Genomic DNA, 21,649 nt, shown 5'->3' with positions numbered 1-21,649 from the left:
GTGTTGCCGCGGCCAGCCCGGGGGCGGCCGCGAGTGCGGGCACGAGCGAAGACCACAATGTCTGCTTGTCCTTCACTGTCTTTCAGGGCTCCGCTCGCCTCATTGCTCCAGACTTGACTTGGCGCCGGACGCCTCTTGAACTTGTTCTCGTCGTCTTTGACCTGCGATGGAGGGCCCTCCGAAAGGCTTCGCGGCTGGGCGGGGCCACCTGGCCGCCACGGCCGCGGCCCTCGAGTCCTTAAGCTTCGGCATGAACGAGCGGCGGCCCGTGCGCCCTATGGGGGGCGGTGGCGTTGTGGGGATGGGCGGCGACCGCGAAGGAGAAGGCGCCGACGACCGGGAGGGCGGCGCGCTCATGCCCCGCGGCGGTGGTGGCCATCTTGGCGGCACAATGAAGCTTTTCGCCAGCTTGGGGCTGTCACCCTCCGATCTGGACGTTCTGGCTCAGATCCCCGAGGAGGACATCAGCGTGGAGACGCTCCCGCAAATCCTCCTGCAGCTCAAGAAGCGCAAGGCGGGCCGGGGGCCCTCCTCCGGCTGGGACGACGGGGGCAGGATGGGCGGCGGCGGCGCCTCCTCCTCTTTCTCTCAGGCTTCGGGCTCATCGGACTTTGGCTTCGCTTCCGCCGGCCGCGCCGCCGCGGGTTTGAATTTCGGCGGGGGCCGGGAGAGGTCGTACGGGGAGCTTTCGCACCGCGATTCCTATGGCGCTCTGCAGGGGGGGTCGCTGTCCCAGGCCGCCTTCTCGCAGCGCAGGAAGGGCTCCCCGTCGCTAGGAAAAGTCCAAGACTTCTTGGGAGCCCCGCCCCCCCGCTTCCCACACGTGTGCTCTCTTTGTGACTTTGATGTACATTCCAACTTGGTGAGTAAAGCCACGCCTCCCTCCCACCTTCATGTCATCTTCTAGTCACACGGGACCGCTGTGTCGCCCGTCCTCCGTGTTGGTCTTCTTGCCGTCAAGGATGCTTTCCTTTTTGATCTTGCACACGTAACGATAAAGGACACTTTCGCACACGAACGCACACGGGGTGGGGGGGGGGGACACTGGAGTTCGGTTGACGTTGCGACGTGAGTGTGGGCTGATTTTGTGTGCGCGCGTGTCTAGGAGTGGAGCCAACACACAAACGGACTTCGACATGCTGAGAACAGGCGTGTGCTCGTCACCATGTGAGTCGCACGCACACGCACACACACGCCGGCTTCGGTGGACTTTGGCTTAACGACCGCCGTTTCCTTGTGCTGACCTTCCTTGCAGGTACCCCGAGTGGGATATCGGCGGGGTTCCCGGCAGAAGGTAACCATCGCATGAACCCGTATGGGGGCTGCGGGTCCACCCGAGGTGTAGGACCGTGACCGCTGGCCAACATCTTTTCTGGAATGTTCCAAACAAACACGGAAGGCGCGCTTGTAACGATTCTAAATTCCATTCAGAACATTCCACATTCAGAAACAAAACAATTGGCGACTTTGTGCTATTGAGTCGAGTCTTTAGTCGGGCTTGACCGATGATCTGCGCTAATTTTTGGCATTCGGACGAATGTCAGGCAGCCCCCCCCCAATCCGATACGCAAGAATAGATCAATTTAAAACTAGCAGGGAGCCATTTATGTTTCCAGTTAGCCTAACAAGAGAAGTTGCTGCCTATGGGAACTCGCTGCACATTTGATTACAATTTTTGTCGATTGTCTAAGATTGGGGGGGGGCATATCTGAGGAGATGCCTCATAAAGTTAAACGCGTTGAAATGAAGGGAAGCATTGGATTTGTATCATTCACATTTGGATGGCAAAAGTTGACCCTTTACTCCAAATCTTGCCTCGGAATTGCAAGCCGACGCCATTGCTGCGTCAGCTTGATGTGCAGTCGAATGTCAATTTCAAAGCTATTCGTTTATGCATTTGTCAGTACTGCAGTGAAACTGAGAGGAAATCAACTTATAGTGGGGCCCCAAATGTTCCGCTCACCATTGTAAAAAAAAAAGTTTGGGCGTGGGGCCCGCTGTGTGTTTGTGAGCTTTTGCCATGTTGACGTGGTCTGCGTTTCAGCGGCATCATGGAGTCCACCAACCTGTCAGCGGGGCTGCTGGGGCCTGCCCCCTCGGGGCCCACCCCGGCGCCCAGGATGCCGTCCGGTTGGGGTGAGGAGCGCCTCCTTTCGGACAGAAGTCGCACGATGGCGCCCAACGGTCCTTTTTCTTTGTCGTTGTGTGCGTGTCAGGATCGGGAGCGGGTTTGGGTCTTGGCATGTCCAGGCAGAACCACTCGGAAGCCAACGTGGTCAGTTTCGTCTGTAGCGTTGACGGTCCCGAGTGATGATGCGAGAACGCCGATGAAAACGTTGAGCTTTCCCCACAGGTGAGGAGCAGGGTGGTGGTGGTCAAATACGACAGGAAGCCACTCAGCGTCAAGACGTTGTTCTCTTTTGCCGAACCTTTCGGGCGTCTGCAGGAGCACCTGGTCCTCAAGACCAAGGTATGTTTTGGTTTTTTAGCTGACCTTACCTGTAGGCGGTGCTAGTGTGCAGTCACAAACACCAGCGCATCTGGTGGCTGGCGTCCGTCCGCAGGCGTTTCTGGAGATGGAGACGCACGAGGAGGCGATGGACATGGTCAACTACTACCAGCAGAACCCGGCGACGCTCTATGGGAAATCCATCACCTTCTACCTGTCCAGGCGGCTGATTGTCATCCAGGTGACATCGCCGCGACGCGCCCGCCTCGGCTTGAAAGTCTTGACGCAGCATCTTTTGCGACCCCGGCAGAAGGAAGAGCGGGCGTCGGACCGAGCGTCCTGGGACGGCCCGCGTCGCAGCAGCCAGGTGGTCTTCTTCTCCAACTTACCCCGGGAAGAAGACAAGAAGAAGGAGCTGCTGACGGTCGCCGCTCGCTTCGGCGTCGTGGAGAAGCATCTCTTTTTGACAGACCAGGTGACATTTTTGTGAATCGTCTAAATCCATTGAGAAAATTTTAGGGGGGGGGTCAGGTACCTTATCGTCGAGTTTTCACGAGCTCTCCCGATCAGTCTTTCCATCTGCCGATTGTAAACAGCCCTGCGATTGGACGTGTATGATGTCTTACTTGTTGTGATTGGTCGCCCCGTCCAGGCCACGCCCCTTTCCGCTTTTTTCATCACTAGCCATTGCCATCCCTGAAAGTTACGGTCCGGGAGGAAGTGTTCCCAAGTGGTAATTTTTGCATATTAACCCTCCCTCACCCCGCCGCTCCTCTGAAAAGCCGTCGGTCGTCTCGCTGGCGCATGCTTCTTCACACCGGTGGAGAATCGAACGAGACGGAGAGACGGGCGGGCGAAAGACGCAGAGGTGGTGCCGCCAGAGTGGCCGACGGTTTTTGAAAGATCAAAGAGCACGTCTGAACCGTAGCGAAGTCAAGCTTTTCTCGACGTCCGACTGGGGGGGGGGTCAACCTCAGCCATATCGTCTTCGCGGCCACACTCACGCCGCCGTCCGTCTTCGCCAGGCCTTCATCCAGCTGGGGAGACCCGAGGACGCCGAGATGATGGTCAAGTACCACACGCTCAATCCGCTCACGATCAAAGGACGAGCCGTCCGCCTCAACATCTGCACAAAGTACAAGACCCTCAAGTGAGTCCGCGTCGCGCTCGTCATGGCGACGGCGCCGCAACTCCAGCTTGGCCACCTTCTGCTTCATCGACAGCATCAACCGCAGACAGAAGGAAGCGGGCGGAGGGAGCGCTCGGACGGTCGCAACCAAGAGGAGGTCGTCCCGATCCCGCTCGCCTTCCGGGAGCCGGGACGGGGAGGGAGGAGCCAAATCGGCTTCGGAGGGCGAGGCGGCGGACGACGACGAGGGAGTGGCAGGAGTGCGGGAGGCGGAGGAAGGTCGGAGCGCCGTGGACGAGGACGATGAACCCGGCGAGCCGCCCGGGGGAGGGCGGGACGGCGCTCAGTATGAGGTGACGGGAAAACCACACGGGCCTTGTGGAGAATTGTTCTCAAGGAGACGTCGTCACAGGCTCGCGATGATCACGGGGATGGCGGCGCAGAGGATGGCGGCGCCAAGGATGGCGGCGTCAAGGACGCGGAGGAGTCGGAGGAGTGGCCGACCGAAGCGGCGAGCGGCGTCGAGCGGGCAACGGCGGAGGTAAACGAGCGCGTGACACGCGACGTTAAAAAGCGGCGATGTCTCTGATGAGCTCCTCGTGCGGTCAGGGCGACGACTTCCTGGAGAACATGGAGGACTTTGTGACACTGGACGAGCTCCCCGAGGAGGACGAGAAGAAGGAGGCGGCAGACGAAGGACCGTCGGACGGCACCGGTAAGCCGCCGCGGGAGCGCTGGCGTAGACGCGACGGCGGCACGATGATGATGCTCGCTCTTCTTTCCCGCAGACACATCCAGGAAGGGGGTACGTATCTCGGCGCTGACCCGAGCGCCCGAAGCCAAAGAGCGACTCAAGCCACGCGCGAGCTTTTCCTCCCGCCAGGGGCTGCGGGTGGTCAACGTCCTGGGCTTCAGGCGAGGCTACAAATTCCTGGACGAACTGCTGGGACTGGCGACGCCCTTCGGGAAGGTGGTAAAGCATCTGGTCCTGGACTGGAGGCCCGAGGTAGCGCGCCCGCCGCCGCGTTGCAGGCCGGCGCCGCTCTTTGACTCTCCGTTTCCCCGTCAGGCGTTCCTACAGTTTGGCACGGAGGAGGAAGCGCGGGCCATGGTCAAGTTCTACAACGGCAACGTCACGCCGTCGGTGTGCGGGCGCCCGGTGAGGGTCAACCACTCTTTGACCTACCCGACCATCCAGGTGAGGGCGACCTCGTCGGCGTAGCGACGGGACGGGCCGGCGTTGTGGCTGACCGCCCCCTCCCTTCCTGCGGTCGCAGTGCGGCGCCAGCAGGGTGGTGTACGTCGGCCAGCTGCCCAACGGCACCTTCGAGGACGAGGATGTCCTCAAATTGGCCGAGCCCTTCGGCAAAGTCAAAAAGTACTTCCTGAACCCCATCAAGAGGGAGGTACGCGGCTCGCCCGACCGAGCGTCTGCGCCTGCCGCGCCCGGGTAGCGCCGCTAAAGGTTCCGTTGTCGTTTGGGGCGCGCAGTGTTTCCTGGAGATGGAGAAGGCCGAGGCGGCGGACCAAATGGCTCAAGCGTACAAAACCAACCAGGCAAAGTTGAAGGGGAGACGTCTTCTCATTTACGTCAGCAGGAAGTACACGCAGCTCAAATACGGGTGAGCTCCTTCACCGGAAAAAGTCCACTTGCCAGTGTGGCCTCGTGTGACTTTTACCGTGTTCCTGTGTGCGTGCAGGCATAGCTGTCCCAGCACTACCAAGAGGGGGCCGAGCAGCTCGTCTCCAAAGTCTTCCAAACCTTCCGATGAACCTCCGGCCAAGAAAGTCAAGGAGAACGACGAGCGCCGAGAGGAAATGGAGGAGCCAAAAGAAGTCAAACGCCAGGAGGAAGAAGAGCGGGCAAAGGCAGCCGAGGAGGAAGAGGAGGAGCCAAAGGCAGCCGAGGAGGAAGAGGAGGAGCCAAAGGCAGCCAAGGAGGAAGAGGAGGAGCCAAAGGCAGCCAAGGAGGAAGAAGAGGAGCAGCCGAGGCCGCAACCGGAAAAAGCCATCAAAGAGGAGGACGACGACGACGATGACGAGAAGCTTGAAGACAAGCAAAAGAAACCTGAAGATGGGGAGGAGCGAATGGAACCTCGGGAGGAAGAGGGCAAGCCGAGCTCGGATCTGAAGATGGAAGCGGACGTCCCAGAGAAGATTCCCGATGTTCCAGATCACCAGGTAGTGACTTTGGTCAGCGCTGCCGCGCCGCCCGCCGATTCATTTTTTTCTTTGTTTTGATGACGCAGCCGATGGAGGAGGAGCCGTCGGCCGACGGGAACCGAGACGGCCCCGCCCCGCCCGCCGCCGTGGCGTCCTTGCCGCTGCCGCCGTTTGAACCCGACAGAGCCATCGGTGAGCGAGCGGCGCCGAAGCCTTCCCGCCCGCTCGCGAGCGGCCACCGCTGAAGCCTCCGGTGCGCTTTGTGCAGGTGTGGAACACATCAAGATGGGTTACTACTGCCGCGTCTGTCTCCTCTTCTACTCCAACGAGGACACGGCCAAGAAGACGCACTGCAGCAGCCGGACGCACTACGACAAGCTGCAGGTGAGGCCGCGCGGCGGGCCGCAAAGAGGGCCGCAATGTCAGCCGCTCGACGTTTGCGCTTTCAGAAACATCTGGAGAAGGAAGGAAGCGGAGCCGAAAAGAAGCGAGTCAAGAAGACCAGCGCGTGACTTGCTCTTCACGGCAGCCCTTTTGCTTTTTCTTTCCACGGTGACCGTAAAGAGTAGACGGGCGGGGGACCGCGCTTCGCACGGTAGCTTGTTGTCGCGTCACGGCACGTGGCCACTCATCCCATCCGTTGGCGAACTTAAGTTAGCTTGTTTTAAGAAATAAACGTTTGACGCCCCCACAAGTCACGTCACATTTATTGGCAAAGTCAAAAGTCGGCCGCCCGCTAGTTGACGACGGCGAAGGACGGCCATCTTCTCCTGAAATGACAGCGCTGCGTTTGAAGAAGCCAAACGATGGGCGGTCGGGCAGGCGACCCGGTCTCGGTTGGACTCGCTCACCCGATACTTGAGGTGGTGCCGGCGGCTGCTGCAGTGCCGCACTTTGGCTTCGTCCTCGTCGGCGTAGATCGCTTGACACAAGTTGCAGAAGTAGCCGACGACTGGACGCACAAACTCGGTTCCTGTGAGCAACGAGCCGACGTGAAGGCAACGCGGCGGCGAGTCCCGCCCGGGGGGAGGGCGACTGCTTACCGACAGGGGTACCCGAGGTTTCCTGCAAAAGCGCGACAGTCATCAAAAAGGCCCCCGTGGCGATGCGGGCGGCGGGCGCACCTGATTGTCGTCGCTCTCAGCAGACGTTTGGCTTCTTTGCTCTTCCTTTTGGATTTTTCCACGCGCGCAAGCGTCCTCGCGAGACGCTCTTCTTTTGAGAGTCCCGGCTGAGTGGTCTTCCCGCCTGGAGTCGGCGCCTCCGGGATCTTCGGCGAACACCCGTTGCGACACCCTCGAAAAGAGCACGTCGTCGTCGTCGTCGGCCTTTCCGGCCTCCCAATCGCATTCGTCGGTCTTTCTGCATTTGGACTCCCTCTGCGGAGAGTTACTTCTTTGCGACTCACTCTCTTCCTTTCTTCTCTTCCTGGCCTCAGACTCGTCTCGCAAAGGGTGGCGGCCTTCCGATCGAGTCTCTTTGGCCTGCCCAGTCTCGCCGCCTTGCGGTTTAACCTCGCCGGTCTTTCCCCCTTGCGACGGTGCTTCCGGAGTCGCGCCGTTGTCCGACGGGACGTCCAGAGTCTTCCCGGCTTCGGATTTATTCGTTGGCGCCTTCTCGTCTTTTGACTGGCCACTGTGGGTGTTCCCGTCTTGGGTTGTATTCTTTCCAGCATCTGACGTGACAGGAGGAGCCTTGCCGCTTGCCGGCCCGTCCTGAGCGTTTCCCCAGTTCGAGTGAGACGAGGACAAAACGTCTGCAGAGTTGGCCCATGCAAGGTTAAGGTGACTAGTTTAAAGATCTGCGCGTTGCCTTTGGTGCAACGGTCAACCGGGAGTGACGCAAGCACGCCCAACAATTTGCAGCGAGCGGTACATTCACCTGGGAGCGGTCCGCCCGCCGCTTCGGGCGAGTCCCCTCCGACTTGCCGTTCTTCCCCCTCGGCCATTCGGTCGTCCGCTTCCTCCTCCGTTTCCAAACGCCCGTCCTCCAGGTCCTCGCCCAAGACGGCCATTCCCTCGATGTCGCTGGTGTCCTGCTCGGAGCTGGAAGGGCGCACGGGGGCCGGCGCGTTAAACCGCCGCCGTCTTCATCAAGAGCGGCGGCGCCGCGGACATAAACGGCAACGGCGTACTCTGCGTCCGCGTCGCTCCGCCCTTGCTCGCCGCCCGAGGCTTTCGGCGCCGCGGCGGCGCTGCCCGAAGCTGCCGACAAAAAGGGTCATTGAGCGGGATCGACGGCTGCTTCCGGAAGAATTGGCGCAGAGGGCGGGTCCTTGGTCTCTTTTCTTACCGGTGGTCTCAAGCTTCTCTGCGTCTGCCGTTAGGGCACCGGAGCAACTTTCTGCGGACGGTGAGCCGGCCCTCGCGTCGCCGTTGCCGCCCCTGTGGCCTCGCGCCCTCCTCTCCTCTGTCTCCTCCGGCACGCGCTCTTCCTCTCTGCTCCCCGTCCTCTCGGTTGATTCTTCTCGGTAGCGTTGGGCCGATGCGGCAGTTCTGGAGGCGGAAGGAAGGCGACCGAGTCAAGGCGGGCCGAGGGGGCGCGGCGGCCGCGCTCACCTGAGAGTGGAGGTTTCTGCAGCAAAGGAAACCCGCAGGACTTTGTCGTTGAGCCTCAGGTCGTCGCGGGCATAAGAATTGACCAACTTTTCGGCGTCTTCCAGACTTTTCATTTCGACGAAAGCCTGAAGAGATCGGGGGCAGGCGACGTCGGCGAGTGCGGCAGGACGGGACGCGGCCAAGGCGCGCTCACCTCGGATCGGCAGAAGAGCGTGTAGACGGGCGCGCCGAAGCGTTTGATGACGGCGAGGAGCTCCGACTTGTCGTCGTCGGATTGCGGAGGCGGCGAGAAGCTGACCACGCGGGAGCGCTTGAACCGACAAACGAAGAAGCAAAGATGACCGGCAGCGGCGAGGCGGGAGCCATCGGGACGGCGGCGAGGCGCACCTTGACAAAGTTGAAGGTGTTGGAGATGCTGAAGTCGAGCCGCCGACCGCCGGCGGTGGGAGGACGCCGCTTGTGGAACTTGACCAGCTCCTGCGCCTGCTCGGCCGATTCCAACTCCACAAAGGCCTGTCGACAACGGAGAGCTTCTCGTCAAGCTTCCGTCGGACTGTTGGGACGCGAGAAACGGACACCGAGGCGGCTGCTCTCAAGTCTTCGCCCTCCGCTCGAGGCGCTCAAGTCGTGACTGGGCGGAAGCCAGTCGCACGAGCTTACGCGGGCATGACAGATCTTCGCCCAGAGGCCAATTTAGACTCCCTCCATTGACTTGCGCTCCTCGGCTTTCTTGAGGTGATGGTCCGAGGCCGCGGGCTTCGGTGCCTCGGCTTCAGCGGAGCTCGCCGACGGAAAAGACGCGGGGCGGCGGAGTCGCCCGCCGCCGCTCGACACCTCGGCGCGGACTCACGAGTGATGGAAACACGAGCATCCCGGTGACGGTTCCGAAGGGCTCCGTCAGTTTGCGCAGGTGCGGCTCGTCCACCGAGCCGGCGGCAAACTTGACGCAGGCCACTTTGCCTCTCTGAGCGGGCTGAAAGGCAAGCGGTGGCGCGTTGGGACGAGGCGACACCTCCGCACGTGAGCGGGCGACAATCGGGCCTCACCTTCTTCTCGGAGCTCGTTGTGGGCTGCGACCCTGGCGGATGACGACAGCGACAAGTCAAAGTGAATCGAGCCGCTCAAGGCTTGCCGACTTACTCCTGCTCTCGTGGGTCCGCCGGAGAGGCCCCCCGTCTTTCCCGGTCCTCTTCTCCGACTGTCGGTCGGCTCTTCAATGACAACGCTCGCGTTAACGCCGCTAACTGTGTCTGTCGGCTTCTTGGGCAGCTCGCCGCACTGACCTGTCGAGCGTCTCCATGCGGCAGTCCCACGTGGGAAAGCTGAGGACGGACGCACCCATGTGACAAAAGGCGTGAGCGCGCATCGGAAGGGAGACTCACCGCTGCAGCAGGCCCAGTTGTCCGTTGGCATGTCGAACGCTGTTGATGTGCGTTGTCCAGTTCTGAAACAAAACGCACACGCCTTCACGACGGCCCGACTCGCCGGAGACGGCGGCGTCTCGGACGAGTGCATTCTGCCGGCGTCCCCGAAGAGGCGCCGCCGAGCGGACCGTCGGGCTCCTTACCTCCGCCGAGATAACGCAGGCATTGCACAGAGAACACGAGGTCGGGTACGTCTGAGGTTCCATGCCGTGGAAGTCCCACGCTTCCCGTTCGGACGGCGTGGCTGCGCCGGCAAGTTGGCCGGAAGAGCGAGCTCGTTCCGACCCAGATCCCCATCGGCCCGAGGCCCGAGGCGCCGAGGGCCTGTCGCGGGGCAGGGAGGAAACGCTCGCCGCAAAGTTTCTTGTTGACAGCGATGGACCTGGCCCGCGGTGAAGCCGCTCTGCAGGAAGAGGCGTTGGCTCCACGCGGTCGAGCGCGTACCGAACCGACCGACCGGGATTCCCGCGCCGGCGGCCGACGGGCGGCTTCGGCCAGCTGGGAAGGCGAGAGGGGGAGACGCGAGGAGGCCGAAGCGCTTCCCCGTCCCATTTACCGAGACGGACGAGGTGCGGCGGCGACAACTCCTCGGGAAGCCGAGCGAGGAACGCCGAGCGGGCGGGCTCCGAACCGCAGCCGCTCAGGATGCCGAGGGCGCTCACCGCCGAGCGCGACGTTCCAGAGTCCGAGCCGGAACCGCAGTCGCCGTGGCGGGCCGGTCGGAGGCCGGTGTCGAACGGAGGCGCTCGCCGGGGCTCGTGGCGAGACATTGCGGGACGCTGCGGAAAGGTGAACGCAGGACAGGTTCGGTGAGGAGACGGGTCTGGAAGGTCCCGGTGGATTACGGCGCATCAAATATTGCCGTGGCAAATCAACACGGCAGTCGGGGGAAGCGTCGCGCTTGATAAGATCACATCTCACCAAGTCAACAGCGATCAAGTGCCTCTTTTGACCCAAAGTGGAGAATACCGCTACCCGTGACAAGGGTGTTTCCTGAAAACGCTTACGATTGCCAAGGGGTTCGGACTTAATGTTTGTAGGCTGAAAAAGCAAACTTTCGTCTGATTTGGTGTCAGAACAACAACAAACTTGCGCTTTCAAGTGCACGTGACGTGCATTCTTCATGAGATCTGCAAAGTGACACAGCAGCAGCAAAATCCAAGCAGGTGGCTTTACTCGAGAGCAAGCTGGTGTATACAGTACTGGCGCCTTTACAAGCAGTGCAGCCCCCCCCCCCCCCACACACACACACACACACACACAGCCGCAAAATATGCCTTCATTGCCGTGAATGCAACTCGGTCTGCCAGTGGTTGAAATGCTGATGCTAGCATAGTTAGCTGAACGAGCTAATTTACCTCTAAAGAGTAAAGAGCGGCCGAGCTCACGCAGTCATGACGGAGTCAAAGTGGCGCTTCGATATGAACTTGAACCACAAGACGAGCGAAAAACGTCCGAATATGTTCACTGAAGGCAAAATGTATCAAGAAAGAGAGAAAAAGGAGGCAATCCACTGGACTGTCCTTCTTCTTCTTCTTCGGCTGACTTCAACGTGACGAGCTGAGCCTCTTCGTTACTTTGGCGGTCGTTTGGCGCCCCCTAGCGGGTCAGGAGGAGTGAGCGGGATAAACCCCCAAGCACGCGAAGATCAAGACGACGGTCGTCACGTGTCGTTTAATTCGAAATAAAACGCGAATTTGACGTTGATGACATAAGTGACGGGCCGCACATTTTGTTAAAACAGAGGAGATCGATCACGATGCGGCTTTATTTTGGTTAAGAATAAGATGTCTTTTCAACAGACAAAAAACCCAACAACAACAACAACGACGAATGTAAATTACTGAGAAAAACAGGAGTGAATGCAGCCTTGTTTATTCTAATCGCAGTGATTACAACAACGGACGAATGCAGACGTCGGCACAAATACGGTATCAGTGGACCACCAGATAGCGCTCAACGACTTGTACATGGGTGGAACTATTCCCGATGAATTTTTCATGCGGACTCGTTTGATCCCAGGGTAAAATTGGAGTCGCTTTTTTGCTTTTCCTGGACAGGCGGCTGTTGATCACGTTGCCGCGTCAACGCCTTTTATTTTGAAGTGTCAGTTGTTCAGTCGCAAACCTTGAGTTTCGAGTGTCACGTGATCAGAAGTCAGGCAGCGTACATTGAAAAGTTGCAAAATTCATGTCGAGGAGTGAATCAGTCAATTGCAAACCTTTATTTGGAAGCGTTATTTCATTTCAAACGTGGATTAAACGAACCAAACAGTCGTATGATTTGCGAATGTCTGTGAATAAACCTTTATTCTGAAGCGTCAATTAAGAGTTGTCGCAGAGTGTGGCAACCAATCGACAGGTGTCGTCGTGTGACCAACTTTAATTTGGAAGCATCCATAAACACATTTCAAAGGTTTACTTGGAAAAGTTGCAAACGTTTATCCCAAAGTGTCAATTACGCTGAAGAAAAACATCAACGGAAAACGTTTGCTTTGCGCGACGTTTCTATTTTTCTTGAGATGAACTCTTGACGTTTTTTTGGGGATGCACCAAAGATGTTTTGAATAAGCGAGCAATTCTCCCTTGGCGTGAATGTGACTTTTATTTGGTCTCCCATAGGAGAGCTGATGTCTCGGAGGACAGGCCCTCCGCGCCGCTCCATGCATTGAGCATTACACAGCATACATTCAGTGGCCTTCCGTCAGGGCCAGCAAGGCCTTCTCTGCAGACCTAAACATTCTCTCTGAGAATAACGTAAATTTAATTTGTTATTTTATTTTCATAAATATGTCAACAAAATTATTTTCTGTATTCTTTACGTCATATGATTTCCACTTAGTCGAGTGTTATTTAAAATAGCATTGAAAGCCACTCGCTAAATAACTTATTCATTATGGTAGAGTTTTTAACCAATCCTATTTCAGCTAGCTTGTGTTGCCAGGTCAACTAAACTTGCTCGGGGCCTTCAGATGAAACAGAGCAGGCCCCTGTGCGCGGTAAATGAAGGGCACAGTCAGCTTGCAATCGCCAATCAGATCACGAGTCTGCACACCGGGGCCAGCTCAAATGCCTTACGTCGAGACTGGATGTGCGCGTTCGGTGATTGGATGAGCGCCTGCTAGGGGGAGCTGTTGCTGCATTTTGACCCAAAATGGCCGGGGGAGAAGACGTTGATCTGCTTGCAGGACTACTTTCCACACAATTTTCAAGACGGACCTGCCACAGGGGGAGCTGTTGCTGCATTTTGACCCAAAATGGCCGACGGAGAAGACGTTGATCTGCTTGCAGGACTACTTTCCACACAATTTTCAAGACGGACCTTCCACTGGGTTTCCCAATTGAAGTTGTTTTACCAAGGCAAGAAGGAAACATCAGAGCACGACCGGGCACTTGCAAGCTACGGTGCGTTTCAAAACGTTTGGGGACACTCGCGTAGATCTGCAGCTCAGTGAACAGGCACTACATTGGTGAGTAAATTAATTTTATTTATGAATTAAATTTCTTCTTGTTATTTTATTTCGTTAGTATTAATGGTCACGAAATAAAATGACAAAGATGCAAAAATGTATCCAATAAATCTGCTCACCTGCAATTTCTAATGGCGCATTGTAGTCGGCTTTGTGCACTAAAATTTGTTCAATCTCAGCTGCTCAACATTTTCAGTTATTTGCTGTTGTCTAGCCTATTCTCAAAATGCAAATGATCTGTTCATTTTATTTTCAAAGAATAGTTTGTTTTGTTATTGTGTGGTTGGTGTCTTCTATGAAACTGCGACATTGCGCTATTTATTGGACAGACTTGTTTATGATCGCACAGCGTCATTTGGGTGGCATTTTATTTCGTATTTTTAAATCATCTTTTTATTTTTGACAATATCTGTAAATTTAGTTTCCTGCTCTTAATTGTGAATGCATACTTGTTGGTTTTAAATGCTCCTGAAATGAAGTGCTGCCTGACGAGCTGATATTGTGTTCATGTATGTGACGTCACTGAAGGCCTAAGGTTGAAATGCACGGCCCGCCGCTGCATACATTGGACAATCCACGTTTGCTTGCTTGTTTGCTCATGAAGCTGATGGCCTGCGGTACGGACGAGTTTTTATACAGTATGGCTTTCGTTTGCAGAGAGGAGTCCTATGGCTCCTTCCTGAGTTGAGGAGCTCCGATTGGGTACCCTTTCTGTTGCGGGCCCGAAGTGGCGCCATCGCGCCAAAACAGGGACGGAAGGACCTTTTGTGTCATCGGTGTCAAACGCCGGTCCCGGAGGGCCGCCGTCCCGCGCGTTTTCCGAGCCGCGCGGCAGAGCGGTCGCCAATGTTGAAATTGGGGATTTTAACCACGAGAACGGAAGTCTCACACTGGCAAAGTCTTCCTTTCAAACTTTCATGCGGAGTCTGGCTTTCGCCGGGCAAGTTTGCCTCGAGGTCGGTCATCGGCGGAGGCGGAGCTTATCGTCCGCCCCGCCGGTCCCGCCGGCGCGGCGAGCCGACCCGTTCGTTCCGCTGTGGCGCAAAGTCAAGGGTGTGACCGTCTCGCCCGTTTCCATCCTGTTTGTGGCGTGACGTTCGAGGACAAGCGGCCTTTGGCCCCCCGAGGACAAACGTCTTCATACTTTTTGCCCGTCAAGACGTGCCCTGCCGCACGGAAACCAATTTCGCACTCGCGCGCGTCTGCGTCCACGCGCGCACAGACACAAGCGCTCGCTCACTCACACGCAGGTGGTGCTAATGCTAGCGGCGGGCCGCGCGCATGATTATATATGCGGGTCGTCGCCGCCACTTTTGGCTTTCCGCCTGGTTCGGGCGGCGATGAACGCGTCCATCAGCGTAAATGTTTCACGACTGTTTTGTCGTCGTTGTTTATCCGAGCAGCCGATTGAAATATTCATGGCGCGTTTTGTCTCAAACAAACGTCGGATTTTTCGAGCGCCATGAATGATGCACGTTCATGCTCATTGATGCGCGTTGGGCGCCGGACCGGAACGCGCCGCGCAGCCGACTCCAAAATCCCGCCGCCGCCATAGGAAAGTCGGGAAACGGGCAAACGAGGCCGCGGGCGGCCACGGGCTTTGGAATCGTCCGCTCCTTCCCGACTCCGTTTGTCCGCCGGGTCGTCGCGCGACGCCCGGGACCGGACGAGCCGAGACCGGAACTCGCCTGGGAAGCGAGACGAGCTGAGACCGTTTTCAAAAGGGCGACTGAGCAGGGCGAGCGCTTTGTCGTTTCCAGGATCTCTTTGCGGCGCTTTGGACGGCCCGGAGCGACTCTTTTCAAGCGCAGCGGCCATCAAAAACTGTCAGAGATTTTCTCGGACAAAGTTCAAGAAATGACTTGGCACACAGGAAAATTGTCTTCAATATCGGCGGGAGTGGATCTCTGAGAGCGAACGACGGTTAGTTGCTCCGATGATACACACTCGGCTCCCTCACCGCCGGTTCGAACTTTTATTGCAAAATACAAGAAAGACACTGCCCCAGAGATTTGCATACCGCGCCCCCCGGTCCGGCCTCTCGGTAGTGATCTGATCTACCCGAATACACAAGTCACAGACTTTGCTGATGACAAATGTCCACCTTGGCGCGACAGCTGTTCCCAAACTGTCTTTTGGTACTCAACAACTCTTTGTTCCCAATTTGTTTATTCCCACTCTGTGATTGAATCTAGCCCTGCAATTGGCTGGCAACTGGTTCAGGGTGTCCCTCGCCTACTGCCCGAAGACGGCTGGGATAGGCTCCAGCACCCCGCGACCCTGGTGAGGATAAAAGCGGTTCGGATAATGAATGAATGAATGAATGAATGATTGAATCTAGCCTTCGCCCCCCTTGCTTTGACGTGATTACTCAAGAAAAGGCCCTCCACCCAAACGGCCGACACCTCTGCGCTGAGCACGTCTAGACATGCCCAAATTAACCGAAACTTTAAACATGATACAATTTTGTTCAAAGCTTTCTCTATCAAAAAGCCATCTCTGATCCCGACCGTTTGTGGGCAACCGTCGGCGATCGATCACATTGGCCGTGCCGGAAGACAGCGGAGCAGACCGGCGCCCCGTCCCGAACAGACCCGGGGGCGGTCCGGTCCGAGAGCTTCAAAAGGCGCTCCGGGAGCAAGAAGCGCAGCGAAAAGTCGCCGGCGAGTGCGGGTGTGGCTTGGCCTGAGCCAATCGAGCGCGTGTGGCTCAAGTGACTTTCTGCGCCTGCATTTACCACCTCCCAAAGCCGGGGGGAACCTCCTCCTTCCAAATGGACTCGAGACGCCACGGTTGAGTTGTCGGCAACCTTCGGGGCTCCTTTAGCCAGCGCGGACGACGCGGCCGAAGGGGTTTGTCGAAAGCCCGCGGTCCCGACGTACTGGAGGCCCTCTCGTTTTTTTTTTTTTTTTTGTCGGGCTACTTCTTAATGATGACACTCATGGACTCATTTGCATATTCACGGCACAAACAAAAAAGCTCAGCGGTGCTGGTGGGAGAACAAACTTGTTCCCGACGAGCTTTGTTCCTACCTTTGTAGAAAACAACAACAGCAACAACAATTTGGGTTGGGGGGGGGGGGGACTTGAACATCTGGGAAGTTTCCTGTGAGGCGTGAACAAGAGAGGGCTTTTATTCGCACCGGGCGCGGGCGCGAGTGCCCGCGTGCGTTCGACCTCAAAGACCAACATGAGATTTGGAAAAAGACAAATTGTGCTCCCGTGACGACGCCTCCTTCTTCTTCTTCTCCGAAAGGAAAAACTCCCACGCGGTGCACAGGAAGCGGAGGCCGGGTTGTTTCCGGACGAGGCTCAGCCCCGACACGCGAGGCGCAACTGCCGCGGGCTTCGCCCGGACAACCGCCGGCGGTCAGGCTCGGTGTCGCAAGTGGCGGACAGCGGCGGTAGCTGTGAAATCAGCGTGCGTGCGGATGACTTGACAAAGCAAATCACGCGGCCTTGCACTCATGAAAAACCAGCTAGCTTGAAAATCAAAGACGTACTTCCACGCCGTTCTCCTTTTTTTCTCGATGGCATTTTCCTTTTGATTGGATTTTGCTCTTTTCAGTCGCAGTTTGTTCGTTTTGGCGAAGGCTAATGACCCGGGAATGTTTTTCCCACGCGCCGGTCAACGCGCTGCGAGGAGGTCGTCCGCAAGGCCGCGGAAAAGCCAGGCGGCGGACGCTGATGCGCTCTGACGGCGTCTGCTAATTGGACTAAATTCATTTACCTCGGGCGGCCGTGTTGGCGCAAAGTGGCGCTCGGCGCGTGAATAAGTGATGGCGGGCGGCGGGCGCGGCGCACGCTTTGTGAATCATTTAAGGACACAATGTGCTAATTAGCAGCAGCGGAGAGGAAAGGCAGCAAAAAGGGGCTTTTTGCGGCGGCTTTCAGTGGCAATTAAGACGCTGCACGCTGTCACTCGGGCGGGCGCGGGGAGCGCTTCATTTATTCATCCGCTGAGCAGATGCTGAGTGCGCCGGTGCTTTGGATGCTGCCAGGCCTCACGGGGGGAGGGGGGGCAACTTGGAGAGAGAACAGGGAGTTGGCGAGGAGGTGCGGAAGTTTTCCTACTACCCCCCCACCACTCACTTCATGTGGTAGCAAAATGAATTAAAAAAAAAAAAACAGGTCCGACATAGTAGCCGGGTAGTACATAAGTCTGCCTCACAGTTCCCCGCTTCCAGGTCTGAATCCATCCGCCGGCCTTTTTTGCATCTTTTTGTCCTTCGCTGACGATGACCGAGTCGTTGTCCAACGTGGACGTCAGGAGCGGTCGGCGATATCCGCCCGCGCCTTCACCGTAAGCTCCAAAACGCTTCAAAACAGGCCTAGCAGACAAAAGGTTACGCCCAACACCCCCACTCTGCGACGTGACGAATTTATTCCTGCTCAGGCCTGGCGTTGGTGCAGGATTTATGCGGCGGCGGCGGCGACGGCGACGGCGGAGTCATGTTTATGCAGGAAGCTGCCAGCTTTGTCGGCGGCCACCGTTTATTCAAAAAAAGTCTCATCGGGCCGTCCTGATCGGTGGCCTCCTCCGCGTGGCGTCTTTGATGGGCGAGCGCCCGCCGCGTCTCGGGCACCGTAAAACGAGGCGCCCGGGATGCGCCGAGCGTCCGCCGGGACGGCCGTCGTTTGATGGTCGGCCCAAAACGCTCCGCCGCCGCAAACAAAATGGAAGGCGAGGAAGAGGAGGAGGATGAGAAGGAGGAAGATCTCAGATGGTTTGGCAAGCCTTTTGACGACCCCCCCCCCCACTCCCGCCATGAAAACTCCCCCACACCCACCCTCCATCTTAATGTTAATTTCCCCAACGTCTTGCAGCTTCCACACCGCTGCTTGCTGTGTGTGTGTGTGTCTTCCTAAATTGTGTATGTGTCTTCATGTGTGTGCAGTTGCGTTGGGGAATGTGTGTATGTGTGCGTGCGTGTATGTGTATGAGTGTGTGTTTCATGAAACCGAGCATGTTTGTGCGCGTGCGCGTGTTCCGGAATCTGTGTTGAGTGTGTCAGTGCGGGTGTTGTTGCGTGCGTTGTCCCCGGGCACTCTTGATGTGGTTGGTGTGCCTTTGCGCCGGCATCTCGGGACGGGACAGGACGTCGTCTCATCAGCTGATGACGTCCGATCACCAACCGGCTCATCGAGGTCCAAGTTGCCCCCAGGCTACATGCGACATGCGACATGCTCAATAAGGTGTCGGTGTGAGCAGTGGGGCGGGATCGAGGCTCGGCGACTCTGACGACACTGTTGGGCGTTTGACAATCTGGTCGGAGAAGTGACGGGGGCCCCTAAAAGTGGGTCGTCGCGGGCCGACGTGCTGCCCGTTTGCGCCTCTCCCAGGAGCAACGCGCCTGATTCAAATCATGGGGATGCTCGGAATGCTCCTCTCGAGCCGCTCTTCTGAATCGGGTGTTTTGGAAAAGGGGCGGGGGGGGGGCGGCACTCCAGGCCCGGCCGGAGCTGCGCACGCCTGCCCTCAGGGGGACACGGAAGAAAAAAAACACAACAACTCTGCGTTCCCTCGCAAAACTTTGCAAATGTTTGTTGGGGCTCCGTCGGAAGTGGCAAAATCCAAAGTCTCGCCGTGTGTACCCCACCCAAAAAAGAACAAAAAACTTGCTTCCACTTGTTTGATATTCGCTGGTGACCGGACTTGGCTTTGGGGAATTCTGCCTCCGTAACTCGCCGACACGCGCTCGACTCCTGAAGGTGAAGTTGACCCTCTCTCCCTCCGCCCAACAAAAGCGCTAACGCGCTCATGCCGAGAAAGACGGCGACGCCCGTCACGCCGAGGCAGGGGCCGGCGTGACGGAGAGTTGGGGCGGCCGTCCCGGCCCGCCTCCCCCCCGCCGCCCACCTCGCTGGCGCTGCCTTTATTTCCCTGCGGCGGGGCGGGGGGAGCCGCGGGGTAGGGGGCGCTGTTTCCAAAGCCCGCGAGCATCGCTCGCACATTAGAGCGCAGCGGGTGTTTGATTAAAAAAGCAGAAAGTAACAAATGAGTTCATCACATCGTTGAGCGAGATGGCGGCAAATGGTGATAAATGCGCTCCATATGCTGCCAGTAAAACAGCAAAGCGCAGCCCCCCCCCCCCTTGCCCAAAACAAATCAATTAAAACAATTAGACGTGAGCAGCCTCCATCTTTAATGAGCATGTGGACATGCCAAATATGTCACACGTGCGCCGCTTATCGAAGCGGAGATGAGCAGCGTGCTGGCTCGCGGGAGAGTTTCCTCCTTCCACGTTGCATGAGATGGGGGCAATTTTACACCAAACGCTGCTCACCTGAAATAAATGCGGGTGGCGCCAACACGTGAGAGCGAGCGGTCCGGAAATGGGATGCGTGGATGGACTTTCCCCCAAAGTTTTCTTTCTGAAATGCGTCTGACTTTTCGTCCAGCCTCGGCTGCGGGCGCCCGACGCCGGACCGAGCCCGACCGGTCGGCGTGGGCTTTTGTGGACTGGGATGGGGCGAGTTTGCCCGGAGGCCGCGCGAGTCGTCGCGGTTTCTGCCGAGGGCCGGGCACTGCCGAGGCTGTCCTTCTGTCATCAGGTTGATGGGCGGGGTTTCCGGGTGCGGGCGAGTTTCTTCCGGTCCGTGTTGCGGTCCCGCCCCGCCGCCCCCACCGAGGCGCAGTCTTCAACTCGCGGCCGAGATGGGACTGGGCGGCTCCAAACGCGAGGCCTTCAAAGACGGCGTCCCGCGAGTAGATCCCGTTGGCTTGAAATGAGGCCCCTCCCCTCCCTCGGCGGGGTGTCCGCACTTCTTTCTCCGCGGGGACCCGCTGCCTTCAAGGGCGTTAGGAGCCGTCGCTCGCTCAAAGAACTTTGCCTTTGGCGAGCGCGACTTGGCGGCGGGCGGCGAAAAACTCAAGCGACTTCAGAAAACCGCGCTTCCCCGAGAAGCAAAGACAACGACATCTTTTGTCTTTCACCCGAGCGCCTAACGTTGCCCTCCGGCTCAATGTCAAGACGCCATAAGTGCGCTCGCGAAACCAGCATCGGCGCCGCGCGGGAGAACGGTTGCGCAATGTGCCTGCGACCTTGAAAAGTCGGCGCGCGCTTCGCCGGGATCTCCGTCAATCGGGCCCCCCCGAAGAGGGGCGGGGCGATAAAATCACAGTCCCAGTCGCTCCGGTCGGGTGTCCTTACCTGGCAACAAATACGAGAACACCCGCACGTGGTTCGCGCGTGCGTGCGTGTTGGAAAAGGTCCTCTTGTGTGCGCGCGTCCAGATGGGCGGAGACGCCGCGGAGACGCGCGGCGTCTCTCCACATCTGCCAGCGCAGATGTTTGATGAATCGTCAAGCAGCCGCGCTGTCGCCTCATTAAAGTTGCACACTCGCGCGGGGGAAGGCGCCCCCCCCCCCCTGCTTACCTCCCCAGCACCGTAGCGCGGCGCTATCCTAGCGTAGCGGCGCGTCCTCGGGGTGCCGCGCCCGCAGCTGGCGCCTCCTCGGAAGAAAAGTGAGGCGCTTTGTCGCCGTCGTGTTTCATCTCGTCGCCCGATCTCCGGCATCCACGCGCAGCGCCGCCAAAGCCGGCACCCAACGAGGACGCGCCAGCCCGGCCGGCCGCGAGCGAGCACGCGGCGGTCGAGTCGAGACATCGTCTTGGGGATGGATTTCATATTGCTGTCAGTTTCACATTTTGTGCGGCCGGCGAGTTGGAAGCGATCAAATGGAGAGTGTGAACACGTGTGTCCCCCCCCATCAGGTTACTTGTCTTGTTGCGTGGCTCGCGTTGAACACGGCAGAAAGCAGTCGAGATTCGAGTTGTTGGCCCGGACCCGACGGCCCCAAAATGGAATGACAAAACGGGGACCATCGCTTCACCGTGAAACGAAAAAGGGAGGCGGCGCCGTTGCAGCAACAAGCGGGAGATCCGTTGAGCGCCACTCGGGCTCATCGTCCCGAGAACCATTTCAAGTCAAGTCACATTGATTCCTCCAGCCCCCTTGACCACAAAAAGAGTCTCGGAGAGCTCCGCCTGCCCACTCTTGACAGGTATTCGCCGCACGGCCTGACCTCGACCCCCCCCAGGAAAAACTCCCAAAGCCCCATCTGGGGGACCATGAGAACCCTTGAGGAGGGGCCACTTCCAGCGGATGCCGTGTGGGCGACATTTGACAGGATGTCGGGCGACGGACAACACGAGTTGGCGTGACATCAAAGCGGCCTTCGGAGAGGGGGGGACCGAAGCCGGCCAGCCCGGTCCGCGAAGGAATCTTTCTTGCGGTCCACCCGCTTCCGGTCCGGCTCAAATCACCATCGGAGCGGAATCCGTACGGCGGCGTCGGCGCCTTGCCCCCTCTCCGGATGGGGCGGGAGCGAGGTGGGGGATGGGGGGGGGCACAAAGGGCCCAACACGCAATTGAACTCAATGCAAGGACGCTCTTAAGTTGGCTTGGGAACAATCCGACGGAGGTGCTTGCTCAATGAGAGCGGTTCTCACTT

General features: G+C 58.1%; 2 protein-coding genes across 5 annotated transcripts; one reads left to right on the top strand and one right to left on the bottom strand.

Moving 5' to 3' along the window:
• The first annotated feature begins 166 nt into the window (after positions 1 to 166).
• On the top strand, positions 167 to 6,435 carry matr3l1.2 (matrin 3-like 1.2). Of its 2 annotated transcripts, XM_086105556.1 has the most exons (21): positions 167 to 862; positions 1,106 to 1,167; positions 1,256 to 1,294; positions 2,045 to 2,136; positions 2,217 to 2,275; positions 2,354 to 2,470; positions 2,565 to 2,690; positions 2,760 to 2,924; positions 3,475 to 3,599; positions 3,673 to 3,931; positions 3,991 to 4,119; positions 4,188 to 4,293; positions 4,367 to 4,383; positions 4,462 to 4,584; positions 4,648 to 4,776; positions 4,856 to 4,984; positions 5,070 to 5,200; positions 5,279 to 5,759; positions 5,828 to 5,933; positions 6,010 to 6,125; positions 6,191 to 6,435. In XM_086105556.1, the coding sequence occupies exons 1-21, from the start codon at positions 167 to 169 to the stop codon at positions 6,251 to 6,253; spliced, it is 3,270 nt and encodes a 1,089-aa protein (XP_085961682.1). In that variant the 3' UTR covers positions 6,254 to 6,435. The 2 variants fall into 2 exon arrangements, with proteins under 2 accessions (XP_085961682.1, XP_085961681.1); XM_086105555.1 differs by having other exon boundaries at positions 4,367 to 4,584.
• On the bottom strand, positions 5,588 to 11,275 carry LOC147209516 (uncharacterized). Of its 3 annotated transcripts, XM_086105559.1 has the most exons (17): positions 11,082 to 11,275; positions 9,867 to 10,502; positions 9,682 to 9,743; positions 9,583 to 9,621; positions 9,440 to 9,510; positions 9,346 to 9,377; positions 9,150 to 9,272; positions 8,687 to 8,812; positions 8,493 to 8,609; positions 8,300 to 8,424; positions 8,034 to 8,236; positions 7,876 to 7,945; positions 7,623 to 7,786; positions 6,866 to 7,497; positions 6,785 to 6,806; positions 6,593 to 6,714; positions 6,432 to 6,511 (listed from the first exon to the last, which is right to left on the bottom strand). In XM_086105559.1, exons 2-17 carry the CDS (start codon positions 10,491 to 10,493, stop codon positions 6,437 to 6,439), a joined length of 2,610 nt encoding a protein of 869 aa, XP_085961685.1. In that variant the 5' UTR covers positions 10,494 to 10,502; positions 11,082 to 11,275; the 3' UTR covers positions 6,432 to 6,436. The 3 variants fall into 3 exon arrangements, with proteins under 3 accessions (XP_085961683.1, XP_085961686.1, XP_085961685.1); XM_086105557.1 differs by having other exon boundaries at positions 5,588 to 6,511; positions 6,593 to 6,806; XM_086105560.1 differs by lacking the exon at positions 11,082 to 11,275 and having other exon boundaries at positions 5,588 to 6,511; positions 6,593 to 6,806; positions 8,300 to 8,315; positions 9,346 to 9,621; positions 9,867 to 10,043.
• Between the last annotated feature and the right edge of the window lie 10,374 nt (positions 11,276 to 21,649).

Source organism: Hippocampus guttulatus, chromosome 2, assembly GCF_054856545.1.
Source record: "Hippocampus guttulatus isolate MCC_2025c chromosome 2, RoL_Hgut_1.0, whole genome shotgun sequence".
Lineage (NCBI taxonomy): Eukaryota > Metazoa > Chordata > Actinopteri > Syngnathiformes > Syngnathidae > Hippocampus > Hippocampus guttulatus.
This window is presented reverse-complemented; position numbering and strand designations above follow the sequence as displayed.